Raw genomic sequence first — 27,363 nt, 5'->3', positions numbered from 1 at the left:
TTATTTGCAGAATTTAGCTTTCATAAAAAGAAAACAAACTTATCCCCTCAGAATTTTTTTTTTTGGGGGGGGGGTGTGTGTGTGTTAATTTTCCATTAACCAATCAGCAAATTTTTATCTTAATTTATGAATTTTAATTAAGAAAAATCTGTGAATCATGTGATGAACATGGACAGAGTATCTGAAGGGGATAACCATACAATATTCATCAGGAATGTGATGTAATTTGATTAAATAAAGAAAATGTCCCCTCTGTGCTGCAGTTCTGCTCCACTCAAACTGTAGTGTGTAAAATTTCACCGCATGCTGCTGCCGTCCACGTCTGTGTGAGTCTGTAATCCTGCTGTCTGTCACCCTGCTTCCACTCAGGTGGGGTTGAGGATGATGTGAAAAGTGTCGAAAACATGCTCCAGCACTGCTCTTCCTCTGTGTCTCTCCCCGTCTCTGTCTCTCTCACAGAACACGATTATATACTAAAAACAATTTCTCATTACAGGTTTAAACAGCACAATCATAACTATCTGAATGTGACACAAAAGTTGTTTTTCTCCCCCACATTTTACAAAATTTACAATTCAGATTTGAGTCACTTTTCGTATGTGGTTCCGGATTGGATACATATCAAACATGGGTTCATGAACATAATGTGATATTAAGTCAGATAGGACTGTAAGTGTTGTTACAGTACGCTTGCACTTATCACTCCAGTTCTTATTCAGTGTGAGCAGCGTGTCAGCAGTGAAAGAGAAACATCAGACTGCCGGTAATACTTGCAAAAACAGCAAAAGCTGTGCTTTTGAACTTTTCTTGCCCTTGTTGAACTGATGTCTTCTCCAAAGCAAACAGTTTTTTCAAGGGAAGCTTTATTCTGCAAGTCTGGTCATCGTGCTGCTGCACTGATGGAGTGACTGTGTCACAAAAAAAGGATACACTTTTTTATTTTATCATGTATGCAACACTGCTAAATTTTAAAATCTGCACATGTGGGTTATTTCATGGCAAAGGTCTGTTAACATTAATATTTGATGATTTACAAGCATGAATGCGAGCTATGAAGACAGAATGAACAGATTTGAGGAAAAAACAAAACAACTCTGAATTTAGCCATTTAGAATTGGCCTAACTGGGGTTAACCAAAGAGCAAATGAGATTAGAAAGAGGAAAATCTAGATCTCCAAATTAATGTTTGACACAACACAATATGTAAAATTCACCAAATTGAATTAAAACATTACAATTCTCTACAAGTTGTCAGACAATGATAATGCAGGTACGGATTACCATCTTTCCAGGACCAACCTTTTGAGAGGATTGTACTTTACATGTCTTCTATCATTACAATCATTTAAATCAAATAATGAAATGAAATAAGAATTTCACATCTGTGACCAGTTCAGCTGTAAGCAGAACTTTAATCAGTTTATAATCCACCAGGTCACTTGCGCAAGAGCCCTCTGGCATCCCTCTTCAACAACCTTTTGTTCTGTATCTCACTGAGAGAAAGGGACACAGAGCAGCGAGATGGATTCTCCTTCCTGTACACAATGCTCTCCTTGATTGCCTCTTTGATCACCTGTAAGGTAAAGTGAAAGAGTTTTAAAAAAAAAAGGTTTAATTTGGCCACATGGTTAAAGAATTATTAAATTCAGAATCTAAAGAAGTCATTTGCATTAGTCAATTACCCTATGGCTAACACACTTGCATTTAGTATATTAGCATTATGTGGCACAGTTATTTGCCAATTAATGATTTATATTAAATACTGGTGTTCTAAATGATGGTTATTTCCATTCATTTATTAAGCATACTCTTCAGTATAGTTACCAATCATGTTTTTGATAGCTACTGTGTCACCATTTATTGACCTTTCTTAGTCACATTAGTAGCTCTGATGATTGCGTCTCACTGTGGCAGAGTGGATGTACTTGGGCACCAGCAGCTGAATGCAGAAGGATTCTTAGAGAACGATAAGGTTATGAGAATGGTTTAGCTCCAATGATCAGAGAGAAACCGAGACTCCACAAAGCTGAGCACACCAAGTGTTACTCACTACTAAACTGTAATTTTATAAATGTCTTGCCCCATACAGGAAGCACCAGTTTGAGTAAGAGAGAAAAAAAAAAAATTCTGTGTTTTGTTCCCTTCTGAGTCAGTCAGGTGGTGCCAAAACCTGAGAATGAAGACACTGATACGCCACTATGAAGTCCTTCCTTTTCACTGAGGTGCACAAACACAGCATGCTCTTCTCAGCCTGTGCAGCACTCGCTGGAGAGGTACTTTCAGGTCTGTTGTCTGCAGAATCGGAGGATTTTTCCTCTCCCCCTGAAGCGTTTGTGAGATGAGACTCAGAGGCATGTCTTCGACCGTGTGAGAGTGATCGATAGTCAACAGTTTTCAAGTTTGTTCACAACAACACTAGGAACTGGGATAAGCGGCTGAAATCCCTACTGTTTGCAGGTCACAAAAGTTTTCACTGGGTTTTCCCATTCAAATATCAGGAGAATTTGTTACAAGGCCACATGAGGTCATGTGGCAAAGTCAAGAAGATGACCATGAGGTAAGACAAACATATACGAATAAATATCACCTCATAAAACCTTGGAGAGAGGCTGTCCCTCTTGCTCTGGTGACAGTGGTTCCAGTGAAGGAGGAGCTGGGACAAAGGTAAATCTACAAAACGGCTCATCCTACTTCATCCCCCTGCAGAGAGCAACTCTCGCTAGCTCAGTGAGCAGCCACAGCCCAGTTGCAAACCGAGGTTTCTGGTGTGTTTTCACATGCTCCTGGTTACACTGACCTCAAAGAACACCACACTGGTAGCTGCTGATAGACTAAGCTTTAATAATAGCCCTTACTGTTTGCCAGAGCACAAAAAACAACAGATTATGAAAGAGCTTATGGCTATACATGGCGTAATTGAGGTGTTCCACAGTGACTGGAGCAGCCCCATGTTCCCTGAGCCCAAAGTGGTTCTGTGTGGACTTCAGGAAAGTCGAGGCTGTGTCTTACCCCATGCCATGCACTGATAACCAGGCTGAATGGTTAAGTGCTGCTTGTTTTCATTTGGCTACTGTCAGATCCCCTGGACTTCATTTTAGATACACCAATATGTCTCCTTTCCTGTCGGCTCATTCAAGGCCCCAGCCATGATTCAGCCACAAAATTTCCTACCCTCATGTATGCCAGTGCCTAGCTCCATGACATAATCACACGTAGTAATGACTGGCAGTGACACATGCAACATTTGAGAGCTGTCCTGAGCTCTTTCAGATGGGTGGAAGTAACAGCAAACCCTGATAAGTGTGTACTGAATAGGTGGTAATATTATATCTATGCTTCCACTTGAGGTATGGACAAGACAGACACCCTCAAACTAAGTGGGGACTGAGTGGGGAAGTCTCTTGACCTTTCTCTTCCCTTTGTTCTGGTAGTGCCTACTGGGATGCCCCTTCCCCCTCTGTTCCAATTACATCCTGCTCCACCACATGAAAGCTACGAATATGTGGATCACCTGCTGGCATTACAACAATTTAAATTTAAAGCGATCCACAGGCTGAGCGACCTACTTCTGTGCCTGTTTTTTTCTCAGTATGCTGTTCATTAGTAGAGAGAGAAAAAGTCCCCATGTTGCTGGGTAAAGCCAAGTGCCACTGACATCCAGACTGTCCAAACCAGCAGAAAAAAAAATACAGAAAAGACACCTCTGCCACTTAACACTCCTGTCTCATGTGTCCACATTTCCTTCCGAGATAACCAGAGTGCTAAAAGATCAGGTTTTCTTTTTAGGTCCAAAGCATACATGCCTTGCATAGCCAGTAAAACATGCCTGAGGCATGCCCGTGTGACAGAGTAAAGCTGATGTAGAAAGAGTTTAGCAAAGTGTCTTTTGCCATAGCTTTGCATCACCATTTTGCTCTTTATGTGGCAGTAGCCATGGCATGTCTTTTAGCAGAAGTTACAATTGTACTGACCCAGAAAGTAGCTGGTGCATTCTAGGGTTGTCAGAGATCTTAAAATGACACAAAGTGAATCAAACATGCTGTGTGTTTTGACTTGCTGGTGAGATATCTGTAGATGTGAGCTGCTGAACTGAGCCACGAGGCGCAAAATGAGACCAGATCACTGAAGTGCTGTGGAAATGTGTACTGAAGATTTGCACCAATGAATAAAAAGCGAAAATAAACTGTGGCTGTGAGACACAGAATGTGTTAAAATAGTCATTTCTGTAATTATCTAGTAATATATAGAGCGTAGCTCAGTGTTCTCCATGCTCGGGTGATTTTTATGATTTCTACGCACAAGTGCCAAACATTTGTTTACTTATTTCCTGTCGTCGTGTTTCTGACCATAGCCTAACCATCAGTCTTTTAAACATGAGTTTACACGGAAAATTAAAGACATTTATCTAACAGCTAATATTAATCTAATATTTATCTAATAATATTTGTGTCTGTAACCCATTGAAAAAGTGATGAAGAAAGAGTAGCGAGTCATTCTGCAATATTACAATGAGGAAGAAGTTAACCAATAGCAACATGCACTCTCTGAAAAATACCATGATGCAGCATTTTACGAGCAGTGTTAGAAAACCTAGGCTAACGTATAGGGGCTATCCGATTAAACACTTTCATCATAACGATACCGTACACAGGACAGTTAGCTATCCGAGGTGTTCATTCGATTATTCTGGGCAGAAAATCCCACACCTCACTCCTTGAGAAGCTGCAGGCATGAAAGGAAACCATGAGGATTCGCCTCAGCCATGATTTTATCATTCTGTGTTTATGGTTTGTGTTGCTGTGCACTCTTGATTAGCAGCATGTGTAATGCGAGTTGCCCAGAGAAAATAACGTCAACGTGTTAAAATAAAGAAGTACTGAAAGGTCTGGAACGAACCGTTTTTTTATATTCTAGAATTGAGTTTGGATGCATCGTGCAGCCCTAGTGCATAAATAACACTAATACAAGTGATTAATCACATTTTTCATCATTACTGATGATTGTGTCATCATGCGGTCAGGACGCTACAGGATGTTTGCCGAACATTATGACATGGCATGGCTCGAAATGCCTCACCTCTATGTTGTTGAGTGTGTTGAACTCCATGAGGTCATGCAGCTGAGTGAAGGCCTTGTTGGAATACTGGAAGTTAAAGGTGGAGTATGGTGTTTCTGGGTCATCAAAGATGTCAAAGTCAGCAAACTCTTTTTCCTGTTCAGTTTCTCGAGGAACTCCTTCAGAGCACGAAGTGCAAAAAGTTTAGAACACATATTCATAAATAATTAATTAACAAAAAAGAGTTAAGAGAGTTCACAGTGAATTCATTTCAAAATTGTTATAGTTTGATGTCTAATAATGTGCTGATGGTATTCAAAATTATTAATAATGTTAATCACGTTTAATTTGTTGTACACTAAATTAGTTTAAAATACTTATGTCTTAAGAGTATGTATATCTGAAGTATTTCCTGAGCCACTGAAGAACAAGGTCACGGGTAAGTAAGTAATAACACACGACAGGCCTGGCTGCTATGCAAAAATAATGCACACTGGGGTTTGGTGATGCGGCACGAGGCGCAACAAAGTGCGCAACAAAGTGCTCCAGATCGCAAGGTCTGGAGTGTGTTCTTCCTCTTATACCACAGCAATCTGCCAACAACTGCAGTATTTAATTTATTAATGAAAGACACATTGTGCATTTTAATGGTTTATAGTTAGATTTAATGTTGTGGAACGTCCGAGAGACAAGTTAGTTCCTGTTCACATTTACATTATAGCTACGATAAACAGTCATTCTCTCACCAGCCTCTCTCTTTCTCTCTCTCTCTCTCTCTCTCTCTCTCTCTCTCAAAAGACACAGCCTGTCATGTTACCAAGGAACCCGAAAGTGTAAACTCTTCGGGTCCTGAAGACTTTCCTGAGCTGAGAAACTTTGACTGTTACAAAGCGCTTACACTCGACATTACTTCTGTAAACATTATATAAATGTCTCCTAATAAAAACACCACATTAATGATTATACATTTTAGTTGTTAAAAAACAAGTTTTTTTTTAAATCTGTTTTTTATTTGTTTTAGATTATGTGGAGCGTCTGCCGTTCAAGTCCCTCTGTATGATCTGTTACTACAGAAACAATAATGCATTAGCACAAGTGCATTAATATTAAATTATTGTTCATGTTACAGTTGGAACTGCTGTCCGAGCCGTGCTGTTATACACAAATAATCTTTTCAATCAGATTGAAGAATTCCTCCATGCTGTGGTATTAAAACAGATAATGGCACAGAGATGACCTACAGCTGTACATGCATGGGTGGTCTTTGATGGACACATTTTTTTGCCTTTCTTTTTGTCTCTTTCCATTTCTGATTTATGTTTGCCTCTACCAACACACATACAGATTCTATGAGCACACACACACACACACACACACACACACACTTACCTGGGGCTTTGAACTTTCTGAAGTCTAGGTTAACCAAGACGAAATGAATGACAGTGGGACAGTTCTTGTCACCCTTACTGGGCTTAAAGACATAGCACTCTTTCATCCCTTCCCGGTCAAACACTTTGGGATCGATTCTGGGAAATGGAAGCTTGTTCATGCGTGCCCATTTCTCAGCCAACAAAAGCTCCTAAAGAAAACAGGATGCACCATTTCAAAGTATAAGAATTATTATCATTGGCAACATATGACACGTTTTCATGTTTTGTTGCCAAGGGAGCAGGTCCCTCCCACATTATAAACAATACCACACCATCCTGGGAGGGCAAAAGAGAGTGAAGGGCGTTTTCACACTTACACTTTTTTCCAGACCTGAGGCCATATACAATGACAGCTCAAGACACATACTAAATAACACGATGTGGTCAATTTGTCATGTAACTCCTATTAAAAGATTGACACTGGCACGAAAAACAAGTTGTGGTGTGCAACTCTGACTGAATGGCTTTATAATAAATGAAGGAAGAAAAAACTAATCAAAGCAATAATACATAAAATATCCATTAAGAAGCAGAATAAAGAGATGTAACAATTATCTTTCGCTTGGAAATGCTTTCATTCACATTAGAATTAATATATACATGCGACAGCTCCATGTGGACGTGTCTATGAAAACAAATCTGAGGTGACAACGTCCAAAACCAGCCCTGAATCAAACTGGTGATCTACTTGGTTCTCTTTGTGTACATGCTTGGAGTCCATGTGACTCCACAATGCCATAATTAATCTCAGCCTGGGATCTTAAAGGGCATGACCATCAGTAGAAAGACTATGTGATGTACCAGTAAAAGTATGTTGTGTGCTTCTCTGTGTATGAGTATGTGAAGCATTTACTACTACATGTGCTTGTACGTTTATAATCACCTTGAATGGAGGACTTGAGTCACCAGGTCGGGCCGAGAAGTCAAAGGAGATAATGAGGTCAACACCCCTCTGGGGTCTCAGGATCAAAGGATAGGGCAGGTTAAAGGTCAGACCGCTGTCCACGACATGGATCTTCTTGCTCTTTACATCTAGAGGCTCGTAGATGCGGTCAAACTCATTGGGGTCTAATGCCGTTCCACAATGAAGAGAGAGAGAGAGAGAGTAAGAGGGAGAGGGAGGGAACGGGGAAGAAATAAATGTTAAATGCTGACAAATGTAACTTTCAGAACTGAATCACAATTAGAAATAAATTAATTTATTGCTTTTGCAAATTTCTAACACCACAAGTGCCACTGGATAATTTACTGTTAAGGAAAACGAGTTGACAAAAGCTTTTGTCCAGCATATACAGAATTAGTATTTTCAGACCAAACTAGTTTAAACCTGTTACAGCATCCACCTCCTCCTCGGGACTGTTTTGGGTCAGGACATCACTGAAGGGTGAGAAAGGGATGCTAGTGTTCAGGTTGAGACCCAGCATGAAGTTGTGCACTTTTCCCGCTCTGCCCTCACGTGTGTTAAACAGAGCGGAGTCGCTGAACAGCGAGGTGACCATGCGCTGCATCCAGCTGGCCTGTGCGTGCTGATGGTCATTCTGCATGCTGACTAAGGAGCAATCGCAAAGCCACAAAGAGAAAGTGTTTAGAAGCTGCACTGAAAAAAAAAGTTCACTGAATTTATCTAATTCAAATGTGTGCATCGGTTCCACATGAATGAACTGAGTTGCATTAAGACAATTTGTTTTTGTACAATCAACATGATTCGATCATATATTTTCAAAGCACTTGATTAAAATTGGACACTGCACACACACCCAAGCTCAGGATAAGGATCATATTACCCACTGCTGCACACGCATCAATCAGGTTAACTTAATCTTATAGTCATTTCTTCCTGTCAGTGCCAACATCCTCATGAGATTTTATAACAATCACATTAATACTACGTGAATTGCTCACACTCACTCTACAAAATTCATATTAGTAATCAGGTAGTTGTCTAAATTACATTTAGCATAAGCAAAGAAATCACATTTTGATAAGAAACTTCACCTTTTTCTGTAAGCTGTGTGTAATATTTTCTCTTAAATCTGACGGACCGCGTATAGTCCCTTTTTTCAGAGTGGTGAAAGAACATACCACAGCAGAAAGCAGTTCGCACGTTTCTAACGTGAGACAGCGTGGCTGTGCAATGTGGATAATGTAGTTTCTCACCTTTGCGTGGCTCTTCATCATTGTCTAGGCTGTCTTCTCCCACAATATGCTCAGGTTTTATATGTTCTGTGAGACAGATACATATGGACGGCCACTGATTAGTCACATATTCTTGTCTTATCACAGAGAGCCTAATGAGAGCTCCATGCTTCAACTGCAACACAACACACATCATTTTACTGCCATTTTAGCATTGTAAATCTAAGAACTTCAGAATTTTCATCCTACAAAAATGATTAGTTCCTCCTTTGCTGTCTCACTACAAAAATGTACTATAAATGCATTAAATACATTATATAGTGTACTGCTCCAGATCCACTGCAACCCTGACCAGGATAAAGCTCTTACAGAAGATAATACACATATACTATTAAGTAAACTTATTAACACTTAACAATTTTAACACATACTTTTAAAGGAATGAACTTTCTTTCAAAGCAAACTAAGTACTGACTGGAAAGTACACTTTAAGCACACTTTAAGAAAAAAATTAAAAATCTAGTCCCACCCTGTGGCAGAAAAGATACCAATCTGAAAACTACCAAGCCTCAGCATTTTTAGTACTGAGTGAGAAAGGAAGTGGATGGCATTGTCAGGATTTGATCTTCTGAAGACAGACTGAATGTGTTAGCAGTATGCAATTTGGGAACTTGTGAACTGGTTTTAAAACAAATCATTTGTTCGCCAGTTATTTTTATGAGTCAGGTTAAATCCCCTTCTATAGCACAAGAGGTGTTTGCTGAAGTGCTACACTGTAAAATCAAGTTAATATGAATTTAAGTAAATGGGCTCTTCTCTATATACATGTTAAAAGGTTACAAATATGTATACAAGTATATGTACCCAGAATATATAAACCTATTCATTTTAATGTGGACCTAATTATAAGTAGGCCTGGGAATTTAGTATACTCAGAAATAAGCCAAGTAAGCAAATGTATTATTAGTAGAACATGTAAAAGTAAAATAAACTTGGTACCCAGTGTATTCTCAAAGTATACTCAGACATGCTATCATACATACAGTATATTAGTATTAGTTTTACTTTCATAAGTTGAGTAAATGAGGTTGTGGTCTCCTTCACACATTTATCTTCTCCTTTGACAGTGAAGTCAAAAAATGCTGAAAGAGCGTGGAACCCCCATTACAGGAAATAAGATGCTTTTTTTAAACCATGAGAACCCATATCTGGTCAAAAATCAGCTCAGCAATATGATAATGATCAGACAGGGAGCATCTCATCTCACATCTCTTCCTCTCCACAAACTAACTCGTTCCACTTTCAAAGGCCTGAAATATTTAGTTGATGACACAGTGATATACTTTCATGAGAGGTGAATAAAAATGAATTCCTGCATACTGAGGCTTCATATCACAGTGGGGTAGTGCTGTCCCTAACCATAGTTTCTGCCAACAAAATCATTCTACAGCTCACTTTTAATGGAAACTTGCTGTCATCAGTTGTACCTGAAGAACATCAGATTATCTTATGTCTGTGCTCTGATGCAGTAAACGGTTGGATGAAATGTGATAGTGGACCTGAGAAGTATGATACTAGTCCTGGCCTTGTTAGATTGAAAATGAGACGTAATGTAGTGTAGAGTGTAGTGCAGATTTGACCCATACCCAGCTCCTCCTCCATGGTGCTTCCCCCAGGGAAATCCTTTACCCCCAGTACTCTGTTAAAAAGAATGGAGAAGGCACTGCCCCAGACCCCTAAAGAACACACACACACACACACACACACACACAGTGCAAGACATCACTACCAAGATATCACAACCATAATTAAGAACCAAGTCTTCTGTTTATCCTAAACATAAATGCGCTGTTGCTCAGGGCAAAAAAAAAAAGCTGAATCTCTGAATCTCTGGTATTGGGAATCAAAAGCAGACGATAAAGCTTTGGAGTTGATCCCTAGGCCAGAATTGTAAATGAGAAAGTAAGAGATTGCATTGCCGCTACAAACATCTGTAGTATGGCAGCATTTTGCTTTTGAGTAAAGTTTTTTTTTTTGACAAAAACAAGCTCACAATAAAACAAAGTCCAAAAAAAAAAAAACATCTTAAGGCTGTTAACCCTACAAAGATCAAAGGAGAGTCAGGGCTGGGTTTAGCTAGCTGAGCTAGCAGTCGCACTCCAGTGTAAGCAGCTAACCAAACATCATGTTATCGTGTCAGGTCATTTCTCAACCACTGCTCGGCTGACGGCTGGCCTGTCACTGGACCAGTCAAGAGTTTTAGTGCTAGTGTAGTGTTTATCTGTATATGTGTCTGTTTATACTACATTAAATAGTAGTTATTAAAGCTCTCAGTTTGTGGTCCAGGTACATAGAATAAGACTAGTCCATGTGACAGCTATGGATAAACGATTAGAGTAATTATTAGTTGAATAGTTACTGCAGCCACACTGTGTCAGTCCATACTAGCATGTTCTCCTGAGCACAGTTATGTTTTTTTTTTTATTTCTTTTGTATATTTCTTTTGCCATGCCATGTGCTGAATTAAAACTAGAAAGCATGTCCTGTTGACACGAAGAGACACAACGGGACAGCGACAGTGTCCTGTACACAAAACAAATATAAAGCAACCAAATAAATTGGTTTATTGATTGACAATTTGAACTTGAGGCTGAAATTAAGACTTCAAATTGTTATGTTTATGAAACTGCAAAAAAACTATTTTCCTAAGAATGCTCATGCCTTTTTCCTTATTATAATTGCTCTTGAATTCCCACATGCTAGTAATCACAAGTGGGTCAACCCCAGTGACCGGGCGGTCATGGATGTTCAGGCTCATGATTAGTAAATATAGTAAATATAGCCTTCTGAGCAACGAGAAAGAGAAGAAGGATTGGGAGGAGTGTTTTAAATAGTTTTAAATGAAATCTGATTGTCCAGTTTTTCCCCTTATTCATTCTATCTGTATGGATCCAAAAAACTGTTTTGTTGTAGAAGTTTCTAAATCAGACATAGCATTTTAGGTATAGAATTAGTTTTGAATTATTCACAAATCTTCATGCAGCAGAACAAAGTTTATATATAAAATGTGAACATTTTGTCTTTAACTGCCACAGTTTAGTGTATATGGGAGCCACAGATGTATTATCTTACCCATTAAGAAGTGCAGAGGATTCTCCTCATATTTCTTAACTACGGTTCCCATGAAGAATTTGCTGCCGAAAAGGTCAGGGGACATGAATGTGCCATATTTAGCCATGCCAATCTCATAAGGACTGAACTCCACCCAATCTGTCAATCAAAACACACCACAATTAGCACATTTTTTGCACAATGGTTTTAAGCCACGATGAAGGTCATGGTCCTGTCTGTTACTTGGTCCTATTTTTTTTCACTCCATTCATCACCTGAGCACACAACAAACATAAAGTGTGTGTGGATTCCAGCAGTATGCAGTGTGGTGTGTGGAGTGACTGGCAGGGCTGCTCAGAAAAGAGCTTTAGCTGTTGGTGGATCATATTAATGTTTTCTACGCAGGAATATTTTAGCATCAGGATGACATGGGAAGAAAAAAATTATATTGCAATTACACTTCCAGTTGTAATAAACCCTATAATGATATAATGGGCTTGGCTGCTAATATGACTGCCTGCACACCCTGTGCTGCTTTCGTTATTGTAATGACGCACTGGTGCACGACATCTGAGAGCTATATACGTGCTACGATGCCTTCTGTATCGAATCACACAGTCATCATAATGGCTGGACTAAAAAGAAAACATCTGTGAGGATTGTGTATTTGACAGAGTGATCCATTTGGGTGTCCCCTGCCTGATTGATCACACATTAAGTAGCTGGAATGTAACTGGTTCTGTCTTTGCAGTTTAGCAAGGGAATGTGTTATAAATAGAAACACTACTTGCTCTGTCGCAACAGCTAAAATGCCTCCTATTATATCCTAAACATACAGTGAATTTAAGCCAGTGTTTCAGCATGTATGCCTTTAAAGTATATTCTCAGTCCTGTGTTCTTCAGCGATCATCTGCCTAGTGGAAAGGCTGTGGTAACGTGGTGTGTTGTTGAGAAATGTGCATGTGTAAAATAATTGTACTGCACAAAATAGGCCACGTTTTTAATGCAAAGCAACATGGAAACACATTTGCATCTATCTACACCATGACTTCCCGACACTAAAGGTGCTGTACCTGCAATTTGCATACAAACAATAACCCTCATACACAGACACACAAAAACACACAAACAGGCTTACCAGCGAACATGAGCTCGGACACATCTGGTTTGACATGCAGGCAGGTAAAAAGTGGCAAAGGAGACTGAGCTTCATTAATTTTCTCCTGCATCTCACTCAACTTAGAGTCCATCCTCTGCACAGAGTCAGATCGAGAAAGAGATACAATACGCATATACAGTACATAATCTTTACACTTTCAGGAAGGCAGTAATGAGGAAAAGCATGATGTTAAACAAGGGTTGTTTTAAATCATCTTTAATGGTGATAAAAGCTTAATTTTAAATAAGCTGTTTGGAAATGTGTGAGTAAATATAATTACACTCAACTGTAGACACACACACACACACTATCAGCTATTCTCCCATATAAACAAGGACACACACCTGTATGCAACTCCACCTGAAGTATTCAATACTAAAGCACATGTATTGTAAATTATAAGTAAAATTAGATTGTTGAAATTATAGTGAGTCTATTTTTACAGTTGGCTTAATACGTACAGCAGGAATAAGTGTTTCTCCGATAAGCATGCCAAAGATGTCGGCAAAGGTGACAGGCTGACCACTAGCCTTTTTGGTCCACAGAGCCTGGACATAGCTGGTGATGTGCTGCGGCAGGAGCAGGCGGAGAGGGTTGCTGCTCACGCTCTTCATTAGCTCCTGATTAATCTGCTCTGGGCCTTTCTTAGGGAACTCCGGGTGAGAGTACAGCGTAGACATGTACCTGGAACACACAGAGATGTGATGACAAGGAGCTGCAGGGCTGGACGGATGCATTTATATCATCTTTTATGTCAGCAACTTTCATGTCAAAGCAGTTGTTGAGACAGTAACATGCTGATATGTTAAATGGCTGCCACTTGGTAAAAACATTCTGTAAGAACAGGTTAAAATGGTAAAAACACCATGCTAGAAGTTTCCAGGTTAAAGGTTTAAAGGTTAATGAAATGTGTCACTTAAAATCTTATCCACTGCGGGACAGTATTGTGGAATGATGTAGAATGTACCATGTGGAGCCAGAGAGGCCAGCGACGTATGTTGCACAGTCCAGAACTCCTGACTCATACAGGGCCTTCATGACCCCTGAGAAGCCGACCATCGCCCTGAATCCACCACCTGATCCTACCACAGCTATCACAGGGACCTGCACAGACACACAATGATATTACATCACTTCCTGAATATTACATCACCTTAACTCTCTTCTGACCACACACTGGGGAAGAGTTCATGTGTTTATAGCATAGTTTCATCCACTTATTCAGGCACTGTTCTATATACTAATAGTATTGCTAGTGTTGCTAGCGGACAGTGTGGTGGTGCAGCAGGTAGCACTGATGTCTCACAGCAAAGTACATGTATGTACATACAATTAGTTAATGCAAACATTCATGTATTTGTTACACACGTGTTACACTAGTGCTGGTTTTTCCTCCCGCATACATTATATTCAATTCAATTTTATTTCTATAGCAGTTTTAAGAATGGACAATGTCACAAAGCAGCTTTACAGAAATCCAGATACAGATTTAAAATGTATTCCTAATGGTGAGGAAAAACTTCCTGAGACAACGTGAGGAAGAAACCTCGAGGGGAACCAGACTGAAAAGGGAACCTCATCTGGGTGACACCGGATAGTGCGATTATAAATCATCACTCTTCCATAACTCTATAGTATAGAGTCAAACAGTGCTAAGTGTGTTGAAAGGATCTTCAGTACGAGCATCAGAGTATTTTTTTTTTTAATTTCAGCAGCGTTTTAGCTTTAAGTCTATAATAATGTGTAAGGTTATCCACTGAATAATGAATGAGACTTCCGTGTAAACTGTTTCAGTTTCACTCAGAGTTAGGTAGGAGTGTGCTCAGATGTATGTCGGGAGAGGGGGCCTGACTATCTTCTAATTCAAGGCCTAATTTAATTCGCATGGCCAAATGTCCAAGTTACTTAATCTCTTGCACAATCTGGTCATCTCTCACTTCCAGAAATCAGAACCGCTACACTATGCACTAAAACCGATTCAAGAATTGCCAAATGATTGTGAAATCTCACTCTGTTAGAAGCTTTTTAAGACGCCGCAACACTGCCACATTCTTTGATGTTGTTTTTTCAAACTGATCTGTTTAGAGGATATTCTGAACTAACTGTCTGTTTACCAGCAGATTCAAGAGAATCAGGTTGTAGTTTCCAAAATATTATACAATAGCTTTAAACTGAGGTCTTTAAAGCACCATTCTAGTCATTGCAGTATCAGCTCTCGCGCAGCGATCTGACGAACCATTGCATCAATGCTTTAAGCAAACTAGGCTTCCAGGAAGGGTTCTGGGGTTTCGTCTTGAGCTATGTTTAAGATCTGTAAGGAGTTTCACACGTTTCCCCTCACGTGTGTGTGGCTTTCACCCTACTGTCAAAAATGACCACCGCATACGTTAGTTAGACCTCTGAACTACAGACAAACTTTCAGTAAATTCATAACGTGACTTAGCGGTTGACTTGGTGCCTTTTATCACTGTAGATCATTTTTTATCAGCTTTTATAAATTATATTAATTTCCACGCAGCACCATGAACTTTGAGAGAAAAACATGTATGTACAGGTAAGTAAGCTAAAGCTCAGAACAGTAGTGTCTGCCTTTTTAGGCTTTTATGCATGTTTAATAAACCATGCCAAAACTGTGTTAGTAAAGTTACACTTCCTGAAAATGAGCAAAAATGAATACACAATATAAAGAAGACATGCAATAAATGCTATTTTGAGCTTGAATATAAGGGGACTCTGTATAATTTAATTTTAACACAATAGTTTTTAAAGCTGTTTAAGAAAACGAAGCTTCCCACGGAGGAAATAACAGCTCTGAGTCTTTTCCTGTGACATCTAACAAGGGTGGAGTCTGCTCATGTAGCCCCTTTCTAGAAATATTCATCTGTTACAAACGTGAAAAAATTACAGCTACTTATGTGACTTCTATGAACATCGTATAAGTGTCTCGTATGATCTAGTTATATGCTGTTTCTGGCAGCGGTTTATTTTATGTTGTGTTTATTTCTTGCTGTTTGGTTTATTAGCCTACAATAAACAGTGCTTAGTGTCTGTTTCTCAGCCTGTTAATCTGAGCATGACATTAAAAATTGTCAAACACTTTGTGAATAATTTTATAGTACTAATTATTTCTGATTTGCAATATACATGCTTTCTAAGAGTCATAGCTTCAGAAGAACTTTTGGTCCAAGCCTGATACCAATAACAGCAGTTCTGGTGTAATTCAAACACTGCTTTTTTATTCTTGAGCCACTTTGCGTTTAGCTGTGGCTCTTTTTGTTATTTAAATCATGTACTTCTTTCACATGAACAAGGTGGAAACTAAAACATGTGCACTGGCATGTCAGACCAGTATATATGATAGGAATGTATCCAGATCATGTCAGAATTTATCCAGATCATATCAGACCAGGCTAAGCTGATCCAGGAGAACCTATGGCAGCTCAATCAGATCAAGGTGATCCTGGACCCGCTGAGGCTGGGCTCCCTAAAAAAAATTTTTGGGGGAGGTCTATGACCTGCGCATCGGTCGAGCCTAGTTGACCGAACACAGGCAGCGGGGCGACAGCGGGGCTCATACCAGTGGCCTCCCCAGTGCAGCTTACACTAGAGGCTGAGGGGGCCTCAGTGAACCAGCTAATGACTGAGGCAGACAGGATGGCCTTCCCACCAGCTCAGCCAACGCCAGAGGCCGATGGGGTGGCCACTACAAACAAGTTCATGCCAGAAGTTGATGGGGCGGCATCCCAGGAGCCAGAGGATGACAAGGTGTCCCCGCAAGCCATGCCCAAGACCAACGTGGCCTTGTGCATCGAGTCCGCTCTGCCCCGTGACTCTGGTGAGGACGTTGTTGCCTGCCCCAAGGAAGCGACATGCCTTAAAAGAGGGGTTCACGTCACGCACCAAGTCACATGATCATGAATACCGCATGAACCACATTCATGCACAATGAGCACCACTATTTAAGTCACGTTTGTATAGCACTCCTGGTCCAGTGTCTGTTGTGAGTAGCGTTGTTGTATGTTGTCGAATCCATGCCACGTTCATGTATATTCCATGCTTGTCTAGTCTATGTTTATGTCACGTAGTCCTAGTCTTTGTTCACATGTGCTTCACTTTTAATACAATACTCCGCACATGCATCCAACTCCAAACGTGACAACAGGTACAGATACAGATAACGGCATTGTGATAACCCCTAATATTAAGGAAGGTAAAAAGTTTAATTTTCAAGTATGGTGCATCCCATAAAATCTGCTACAAGACGTGTGTGTGTGTGTGTGTGTGTGTATATATACACACACACACACACACACATATATACATATACATATATATATATATATACATATATATATATATATATATATATATATATATATATATATATATATATATATATAATAGCAAAAATAGCTTATTTTTTAAAGAACAGAGCAGAAAAATGTTTTTACTTAATTGGCTAAGGCAGGAGTGATATTTACAACTTGTTTTTAAAAAAAAATTGTAAATTTTAGAAATAAATCATTTATTCATTGCACTTGTATTGCGTTGCTATGGGTTAGTTTATGTGATCCACTTTGCAAGCATGAAGTTATAAGTAAGCATTATGACGTACCGTGTTGTACACAAAACTCTGATATTATAAGACCGTATAATACCTATTGTAAACAGTAACGTATTTGCATATTGGCCTGACTAGGCAGGCTGTAACAGAGTCTGTTTTCAAATTATGCAACCATTCAGGAGGCAACACAGAGGTTGTGGTGTTCATGCCAATGCACAACGTAGAGTGTTTGTGTAATGTGTAATTGTGTAATGTACCTCCTGGGGGCTAGAAGGCAGGAATCGAGGCTTCTCCATGTCCAGCAGTTTCTTGATAGCCAGCATGACCTGCTCTCTTCGCTGCTGCCTATACAACTTCTCTTTGTCACACAGGGCAAGACTAAACCGCAGGTCAATAGCAGAACTGGAAACAGGCACAGACATACCACACTAATGTGAGACAAGCTTTACTGTCAACTTATTTCATACAGGATGAAACAATGTCTGAGTTTTAAAATGCAAGACTGTGTATAAAAGAAAGGAAAAGCAGAGGAGGTTTACAAACCCAAATGAACTCCTTTTATTGGTTTCCTGAGCTTGGCTACCTAAATATAGCTGCTTATTCATATGGGACAGGTTTAGACCAGAGAGCTGTTTAAGATGAATGAACACGCACAAGCCGGTTAGTTGTGACACAAGAACTGTGATCTCATATGTTATGTCACCTGTATTATTCTGGATGTTGTGTTATATATGCCACTGCTACAAGTAGGCACATAAAATGATAAAATGAGTGAAGAAAGTGGCAATATTTATTCATTCATACACACACACACACACACACACACACACACACACACACTCACAGAGTCATTAAAATCTAGGGGCAAATTAGAGTCGCTAATCCGGAGAAAAGGAGAAACTCTGCACAGATAGTAACCTGAGATGAGCCAACGCTACCCACTGTAAATCCCCCAGAGTGCTACAGTTATTTCGAAAATTAAAGTAGAATTAAATGCTAATGTAAACAGGTATTGACCTGTTTTCTATAAAAATAAAGGAGGTAGTGTGTTCCCAACAAATCATCATCATGTGGTCAGTGCCGGATACTAATGACACTAACTGACCTATGACATTCCAGACATGATGACACGGTGAACCAAAACAAACAGTATTTTATATTTAGACTACATCAAATGAGTAAATAAAGAAACTTGGCTGAGTGAGCAAACAGCTGTCGCATTCAGTGGAATACGTACCAAACCTCCAGACTGAGCTCTAAGAACACTTTGGTGGTCTGTTGGAACAATACAAAGACACTCTATAAGTCTGGCATGGATCACTGTTCATTAACTGTTAATATACTAGCAAAGCAGAAAGGAAGGAAGGAAGGAAGGGAAGGAAAGAAAGAAAGAAAGATCCATTGCTTGTTAAGGTTCTTACTTTTCCTATAAGAAATGGCACCAGTTCCTTTTGTCCCACTTTGAGATTGGAAATGGAATATGACGTCATACCCAGTGTCTCATCCATCACATAATTAGCATCCATTAACGTCACCTGAAAACATTGCATTATATATTAGTAGCACTGTACTGTTAAAGTTTAGGAGCTGTCAGGAGTTGTCCAAAAGGCCTTCAGCAAAGCTGTTATTGGCTACCTCCAGAACATTGTCCTGGTTTGGGTCCAGTATGAACTCGAAGCTTTCATTCCACTCAGGGTTGATGTCATTATCGATGTGCCGTGTCCTCTTCCTGCTCTCAGGAGCTGTGGGAATGAAAAGCTCCACGTAGGGGTCCGGGGTGTCCACTACACACAAACGTGCGGAAGTACAGTGAGGCCACAAATAACCAAGACTCTACATATTCTAGTCATCTATATGTTGTTGCATCAGTTGCTCAGAGTGTTGCAGTGCTTTTAGTTACAAGTATTTAACTCCACATATGGAGAATGCGGAATATTTGATGTGAAAAGATATGAGCATTTAAGCACTTAAATAATGTTTCACAACTCACACAAGTCACCCAGAGCTCCTTTGGTGACATTTTCTGCACGCAGCACTTTCACTTTGAACTTGTGGGAGTACTGCTGCTCTACCTTAAAGGCAGAAACAGACACAATTAGGTCAAATTGTATTTCTAATAGAAGATTACATCATTCTTTATTACAGTACGTTCTTATTCTTATAGCAGTGTACAATAAAGCAAACAGTCAATATTAGCTGTTAATATTTTGTTAATCTGCTAACAGTTGTTAGCTATTCTTAATTATACTAATACATTAAACCACTACTAACTAACAAAAACCGCACATCCTTAGTGCCCTCTGCTCTTTACTTGACACACTGCTTGTGATAAATACTTAATACATTTGCTGAGTTGGTTTTACATTTTTATTTAATATTTAATTAAATAAAATATTTAATATTTTCAAAATAATCTATTAGTGGTTCATTTATTTCTGGGTTTTTTTGCACGTAAAAAATTTTGTGTGTCTGAACCTAGTTGCTAGGGCCTGACTGAAAAAATCCTCTGATATTTAGGTACTATAATTTTAACAGTACTGGTGGAAATAACAAAGACAAATAACAAATGCAGACCATCAATTTATTTTCCAGCAAAATCACCTCAATTATCAGTTATAACGTATGCATCATGCAGTGCGCATAAGAAGCCCCAGATAAAATGTCTGCGCAGCATGATTCACCAATGTTTAGAACTTACTAGAGAGATTTGTGGGCAATTCAACCGCCAAACTTCTCTGTTCCACATCAGAAACCTCACATCTTTCGCTACTGTGCAAAAACTGCACGTAAAGACAATCTCTGATGCAAAGATGATTTCAGAAGAACGAAATGAAAAGTTTTTGTGTAACAAATAAATGAGCATAAATAACAGCAAATGAGATCAAATCTATATTTGGTCTGACAACCGTCTGTCTTATAAAACTACAATCATCTAACATACTGTATGTTACCATTCAGTTTTATAAGAAAATCAACTAATTGTTTTTTCCAACCATGCCACATTTCTATGGTGCCATTGCCATCTTACCTGCCTCAATAATGTTTTTAATCTGAAATATGGTCTATTACTTAATATCTTCCTCTTTAACAACAGACAACAAAATCTCTAAGTTTTTTTAAAAGAGATAAATCTAAAATTTGCTCTTTTCCACTGACATTAATCATTTAAATATATTAATCGGTTCATAATCATTTAATGGGCTCCTAAAACTTTTGCATGGTATGGTGTGTTATGAGAATTAGGCTGAACTGATGCATTATCACTGTGTGTAAATGAACTGGGGCACGCAGCTGCTGATGTGTGTAATCACAGCTGTAAAAGCGCGGATGGTGCGCATAAAGAACAGACTTATCACTGACACAGACACACAATAATCAAGAACGAAGTGTAATGGAAATAGTTTTATTTGATCAACGTTATTTGAATTGATATAGGTTAATTTTGAACTATTATTTGGGTTAGATTTTGAATGTAGGTAATTCTTGTACTATTATTGGCTTTTATACTTTGCGTGTATCAGAGTTGTAGTTGTTTGAGTTTGTAAGAAATTCATCAAAGCCCTGTAAAACTATTCTTTATTTACCATAAAAATTATATTCACAGATTATTATCAATTATTGCATTTTTATCTCCTTAAAACCTGTATCTACAACCGTTATAGCATTATACGTTATACTTCAAGACATATCCCATCCTTGCATTAGTTTATGAAGGAAGCTCAGAGGAACCCAAAAGATTAATATAAGCATACATGGGAGGGGACTTGTAACATCTCAGCGTCTCTCAACGGGCGTGTTAACAATAATGGTGACAAATTGGTGTGAACTCACATCTAATAAAACCCTCCTCAAACACCACCAAACTGACTGGGAGCATAAGGAATGCTATATTTAGTTTCACTCAGTCAGACTACTGCTGAAAAGTAATTCTATGAAAGCTTACTGGACTAGCTACAGTAGTGCCAACAGCTGATGTACAATTCATGTCCTTCTAGTCCTATTGGTCAGTCTGGCATTGAAATAGTTTAACCACATATAAGAGTTACATAAGAGTTACATAAGCTCTCTACAATGCAGAAGAACTCAGCGTGGGCTTAATGCATCAGCAGAACGCATTAGTTGCAACTAGAGGTAGGCAATCTGGCAAAAAATATCATATCGCTAAATATAAATCATTTAAATAATATATAATATGTATCAACATATCATTTATCACTAAAATTTTTATCACTAAATAAAGTGCACTTCTCAACAAAATGTAAATGATTATTTCTCATGTGAAAACAATCAGGCATGGATTCTGTGTTTAGAAAATGTTAAATAAAAAAGTACATCATCTCTACTAATGTTTTTTTATACAAGTGCAATAAATGGAAATGTAGTTGACATGAGATATGTTTAAATACTGAATACATGAACTGAGTGGATTTTATATTTTAATTACATTTTTAAAATAAGCTACTCGTTTTTATTGCACTTTACTTAGCAAGTCGTAACGAGGATAAACTACTTTTAGAAGTCACTTAAAAACCCTCATTTTTGATGGGTATTATATCCTGAAGCAAGTAAAATGTCATGGCATCAGTTATGTCTTTCCAGCGCTTCTCATCAGGAGTGCCCTTTTCGAACGCATTTGTTTACTTCACCGCTGTTCTGGCTAAGATGAGTTCATGTACACTCCCCGTGTTTTCTGGATGTCAGAACACTCTTTGGCCTGCTTTCCTGGTGGTTAAATAAATTAGTCATGTTTCCTCGACGTGCCAATCTTACCTTTGTACACTTACCGTCTGCTTTAACAGGAACAGTTATCTAATCAGCCAATCATGTAGCAGTAGCACAAGGCATAAAATCATGCAGATGCAGGTCAGGAGCTACAGTTAATGTTCACATCAAACATCAGAATGGGGAAAAAGTGTGATCTCAGTGACTTTAACCATGGCATGAATGTTGGTACCATGGATGGGCTGGTTTGAGTATTTCAGAAACTGCTGATCTCCTGGGAATTTCACACACAACAGTCTCTAGAGTTTACACAGAACGGTGTGAGAAACAAAAGAGAGGTAAAATGGCCAGACCATAAAGTGACAGGTGAGTGTATATTTCGCAAACAATCACTGTGCCAGTTGTGTAAACTCAGTTCCATATAACCAATGATGAATGTTTTAGGCACCAACTCCTCCATGTTATCAGCCATGCTATTGTGTCGCTAAACAAATCGAGGAGGAAATGTAAGCTAAAGGAACCACCTACTCTTATTATTGGTTTGTTCCTGGGTCTGTCAGAGAGCGTGCGAGCTGTATAAAGTGTGGTTTATAAAATAACTTGAGATACCATGTCTGAGCTTTTTATAATGCAACTGACACATTTTTTTTTTATTATCATGATATACGTGATCTCTCTGTAAACACAGATTGTGGAGACATTTTAATCGTTCTTGATTTAAGATCATCATATCGCCCACCCCCATTGCAACAGGCTATAAAAGTCAAACAAGAAAATAGGAGAAACATCTGCACATGTTTGGGCTACAGACGAAACAAACCTGGTCCAGCTACGTCCAACTATTCTTTATTAGCTATTGGCCAAGCTTGTATGAAGTACTGATGGAGGTCTGATATTGTATGCGAAAGTCTGCATATCTGCACCATATTCACACATTAAACTTAAAACTGCTTTTGACTAGCAACTGTGATGAAAGATACACTGCGGGTTTAACACCTTCTGATTTGCATGAAAGAAGTTAGTGCAAATGGCCTCTTATTATAAAAGTGCACTTTTTTTCAACAAAGAGGATTATTGTAAGAAAAGTATAATTTTATGGCACTCACAATGATGTACTGATAAGGATCAACGGCAGACATAGTGGAGTTTTACATGGGGTGATCAGGACTGGCTGACGATCCCCTCTGATCTGGCCCTCTGATGAAGAAATCTTGTGGGAGTAGGAATTCTCATCTAGTGTACACACAAGAGTGGTTAATCCAGTTGTGATGGTGAGAGCAGGGTGATTTATGAGACAGGAATTACACGTCTAAACTGAAATTGTACTACAATAAATACAAAAATGTTAGGAAGGAAAGTCAGTCTATATTAAAATGGCAATCATGACGTCGTACATAATATATAAGTATTATGTAGCCATTGACCAACAAGGTCAATATCCTAGGCTATTCTGTGTGTGTGTGTGTGTCTGTGTGTGGGTTTGTGTGACAGAGAGAAAACAACGAAAGAGGAAGTGTGCAACTAAGAAAACTAAGATAATGCTCTTGGTAACACTGGTCAGAAGCAAATGTACTCATTAGGTTCACACTGAACTCAATGACTAAGCAGAATGCATGAAATTTAACACGTGTTAACAGTAATTCCAAACACTGGTGCCGGTTTACTCTGTACAGTTACATTTTTCTCAGCTCTAACACACCGGCATTAATGGAATTAAGTAGCTGCTGAGTTTGATCAGGTATGATAGACTAGGGAAAACAACAGAATACACAGACACTAGGCAGAGCAATTCCGTGTCTAGGCTCGGGAACCTTTCGTTCAATTTAAAAGTGAGTTTAAAGGCAACAACTTTATAAGTTAGACTTTCAGGAGATGCCATCAGAATCGTGATGATAGCATTACTCTCTCCTGTCAATCAGACTGACACTAACCAATCATGGGCACCTGTGAGCTCATTAATGCAGAAGGGAGCAGTGAGCACTTTCCTCCAAGAGTGTATAGCTACAATGTGACGTAGCATGAGCAGCAGTTTTAAAAAATGAAATGTCGGGCTTCATGTTTATCTGAGGAAGCACATGCTAGCCTTTACCCTCCTCAGTTAGCAGCAGGCGGGTGATAGGGGAAGAGCTAGCTAGAAAAAAGGAGTTAGCAAATGACCAAAGTGAAAGAAAATGGGATAAACAATAAAAAAAATGTTGAATGTACTGTACTAATGACTATTGTAAGTCCAATAACAAGTCACAGAGATTATAAAGAAAATAAACAATCATTGGCTATCATGCTGAGTGATTCCTCATACCATTTTAAACAAAAAAGTATTAATTCAATGCAGTGCTGATTATTAATTCAGTTAAAAAAAAAAAAGGCAATCTCTTTCAGCAATCTTCTTCTTTCAACAATATCTTTGGATCCTGCTCTGTTATGTCCCCAAGCTATGACCCCTGTGGCTTCCCATTTTTGTTATGTGCCCATTTCCCTTCTCGATCTTACTGCTGTGTTACTTTCTTAAAAGTCACTTTTCAGAAAGGTAGTGAAGTAATTCATAAAGTACCAGCTGGCAAAGATTTATCAGACTGTCCATCTCAGTCTGTGTTTTGACTAAGCTGGACTTACCAGCAGGAAGAAAAATTATTAAATCACCCAAATATTTCCCAAGCTCTCACTAGGCCTCCTGTTTACTCAGGGCCCTCAGGAACATCCGCAACTTCCTCGACTTTACTGGAACCCGTGAGCTGAAAGTTCAGGGTGATATAACAGTCATTTGATGCATGTGAATGTGAAAACATTGCGCATGTGAGTGAGAGACCATGTCTGAGACCACAGGGTCCCAATCCTAGTCCTGGAGTCCTAATCCCTGTCCTCTACAATTTAGTCTTTTCCCAGCTCCCAAATCATCTGATTCACAGATAAAGTGTGTGTGTGTTAGAGCAGTAAAAGCACTAAAATATGCAGGCACTCCAGGAACCTGGGTTCTAGAGGTGTACAGGAACAAAAATGTTCAGGCTATACATTAGAAGGAAATGATGGTGATGCAGCCTGTTCATTTAAAGCATCCCAGTAGCTGAAGTGTAACTGAAGTTATTTCCGAGTTGAACACACAGCATCCCACAAAACTACATCCTTAACTCAAACACACTCTCCTGACTAATAATGCATTAGGCACACTTAATGACTTGATGCAGTGTTTCTGTTTGCAAACAGTAAATGGCACCGACTGCCAGCTGTAACCTCAGGCTGCAGATATATGGAGCATAAAGCGTTCCGGCTTTCATAATCCTCACACAGGCCTGTAACTCTCTAGTTTTCAGAAACTTGCAGCACTGACAGAGCGACCTTCCCCTTCCTCCCTGCTGTGCCTGTCAAACTACTGCGAGCTCCTTCTCTCCAACATGTCTTCACAGCTGGAGCAGTATGCAAAGCACAAACAGTGTACTCACCCGAAGATGTTATGAGCAGTGCGCTGTCCTAGAAAAAAAGCCTCGCATTTGTCGTGCACCCGAGCGCGCGCTTCGGTGCAATCATGATTTGAGGAACAGGAGGAGGTGCCGGAGAGCGCTGGCTTTTCCTTCTGCTAATAAACACGCCCCTAATCACAAAATACCTCCAGTGCACACAGTGTCGAGGAAATCCATCAGTCTGCTTTGTGTGCAGTGCTAGGACTGCAGCACACGTGCTGAGGAGAAGGCGGAGGAAACAGCATTCCCAGGGTAAACTCCACGTCTGACTGAAAACACCCACTTCTACACCCGAACAACAAGGTGCAAGTTGTGTTAATGTAGACTGGCACAGAAGCCCGCTAGGAGAACTGTAATGTGTCATTTCTTCCACTAGGGGGAAACCTAATACCACAGCTTTATTACATGCTTCTCTGATGGCTTTATTAGTACTATAAGCTAATTGTTAGGGTGTAGAAAACCTCGTTCTCTGTCAGACACAGCTGTGCTTCTTTGTGCAGTATGTTCATTCTGCCATCAGGGCTGTAGCTGCATGTGTGGCACAGGCTGGCACCTGCTCCTGCTCCTGCAAAATTCCCACCTTACATCACATTTCTAAAAGATGTTTCTCGTATGCACTTAATGCAGCCCTAATGAATCCCATCATAACAGTGTTCATTTAAAACACTGGTGTAGTGATGTGGGTATTTGGCACCAAAGAACAACTATTATGCCAGCTGGGGGCAGTCGTGGCCTAATGGACTTGCAACCCGAAGGTGAACCTGAAGGTTGTGGGTTCGAGTCTCAGGTCCGGCAGGGATTGTAGGTGGGGGGAGTGAATGACCAGCGCTCTCTTCCAACCTCAATACCACGACTGAGGTGAGACCCTTGCGCAAGACACCGAACATCCAACTGCTCCCTGGGCGCCACAGCAAAAAAGGCTGCCCACTGCTCCGGGTGTGTGTGTGTGTGTGTGTTCAGGGTGTGTGGGTGTGCACTTGGATGGGTTAAATGAGCGCAAATTCAGAGTATGGGTCACCATACTTGGCCACAAGCCATTTCACTTCACTTCACTTAAAGGTGCATTAAGTAAGATGAGTTTTGTTTTTCCCTCAGGATTTAGGTCTCTAACGGGTTAGACACTGGAATGAGTCCCGCCCATCTTCACGAAGCTCCGCCCCCAGGATCTCAGGTAGTCAAGGTGACTGACAGGAGGCGCATCCAAACACAATCAAGGATTCCAGACCGGAAGTCAGTTTTCTAAAGGGGTTTTCTCAGAGATTCAATAAACTTTTGCTGAGGACACGGGTTAACCCAATAGTTTTTTTTTTTCATGTTCTACATATCTTCCAGGTTATTTCTACAAGTAAGGAATTTAAAAATCGTCTACTGCAGCTTTAAGTAATACTATTGCAGTAAAGAGCTAATATTCTGCACATGCATCCCTGTAATATACACAGTGTTGCCAGCCTGAGGGTGTTCTTGCCCCGCCTTGTTGCCTAAAACCCTGTTAGCTGTTATTATAGTTAAATCAGTACAACTTCTACCCAGTAGTACACATGTAAGGTTTTTATTTACCTTTATGAATGCTTAAATCAGTGCTGAGCTCCTCATAGGTGAGGATGCTAAACTGGCTAAACTACATCAACATCTTAGAAAAAAAAAAAAAAAGTTTAATCTCTTATTCTGATGTGTTTCAGGTTTTTCATTCCTTAGCACAGGTGTGTGATTTTACTCTGATTACACCACACT

General features: G+C 39.5%; 1 protein-coding gene across 2 annotated transcripts; it reads right to left on the bottom strand.

Moving 5' to 3' along the window:
* Positions 1-17: 17 nt before the first annotated feature.
* On the bottom strand, positions 18-27,209 carry pla2g4ab (phospholipase A2, group IVAb (cytosolic, calcium-dependent)). 2 transcript variants are annotated; one of them, XM_026946869.3, is made up of 18 exons: positions 27,190-27,209; positions 23,284-23,410; positions 19,446-19,527; positions 19,091-19,239; positions 18,877-18,990; positions 18,693-18,730; positions 17,713-17,857; positions 13,859-13,995; positions 13,353-13,575; positions 12,871-12,985; positions 11,754-11,891; positions 10,268-10,357; positions 8,643-8,708; positions 7,813-8,034; positions 7,369-7,553; positions 6,445-6,634; positions 5,077-5,234; positions 18-1,573 (listed from the first exon to the last, which is right to left on the bottom strand). In XM_026946869.3, the coding sequence occupies exons 2-18, from the start codon at positions 23,314-23,316 to the stop codon at positions 1,436-1,438; spliced, it is 2,223 nt and encodes a 740-aa protein (XP_026802670.3). In that variant the 5' UTR covers positions 23,317-23,410; positions 27,190-27,209; the 3' UTR covers positions 18-1,435. The 2 variants fall into 2 exon arrangements, with proteins under 2 accessions (XP_026802670.3, XP_026802668.3); XM_026946867.3 differs by lacking the exon at positions 27,190-27,209 and adding an exon at positions 25,615-26,523.
* Positions 27,210-27,363: the final 154 nt, after the last annotated feature.

This window comes from Pangasianodon hypophthalmus, chromosome 19 (assembly GCF_027358585.1).
Source record: "Pangasianodon hypophthalmus isolate fPanHyp1 chromosome 19, fPanHyp1.pri, whole genome shotgun sequence".
NCBI classification, from domain to species: Eukaryota; Metazoa; Chordata; class Actinopteri; order Siluriformes; family Pangasiidae; genus Pangasianodon; species Pangasianodon hypophthalmus.
Note: the sequence above shows the minus strand (reverse complement) of the source record. Positions and strands in the feature narration are given on the sequence as shown.

What these genes read in the sequence shown, in the direction of transcription:
- pla2g4ab (XM_026946869.3), bottom strand. Translation starts at nt 23,316, where the DNA reads ATGTCTGCCGTTGATCCTTATCAGTACATCATT. An exon ending in ATCCTTATCAGTACATCATT is followed by an intron (nt 19,528 to 23,283) that starts GTGAGTGCCATA and finishes TCTGCCTTTAAG; the next exon opens with GTAGAGCAGCAGTACTCCCA. An exon ending in TGCCATTTCTTATAGGAAAA is followed by an intron (nt 18,731 to 18,876) that starts GTAAGAACCTTA and finishes TTGTTCCAACAG; the next exon opens with ACCACCAAAGTGTTCTTAGA.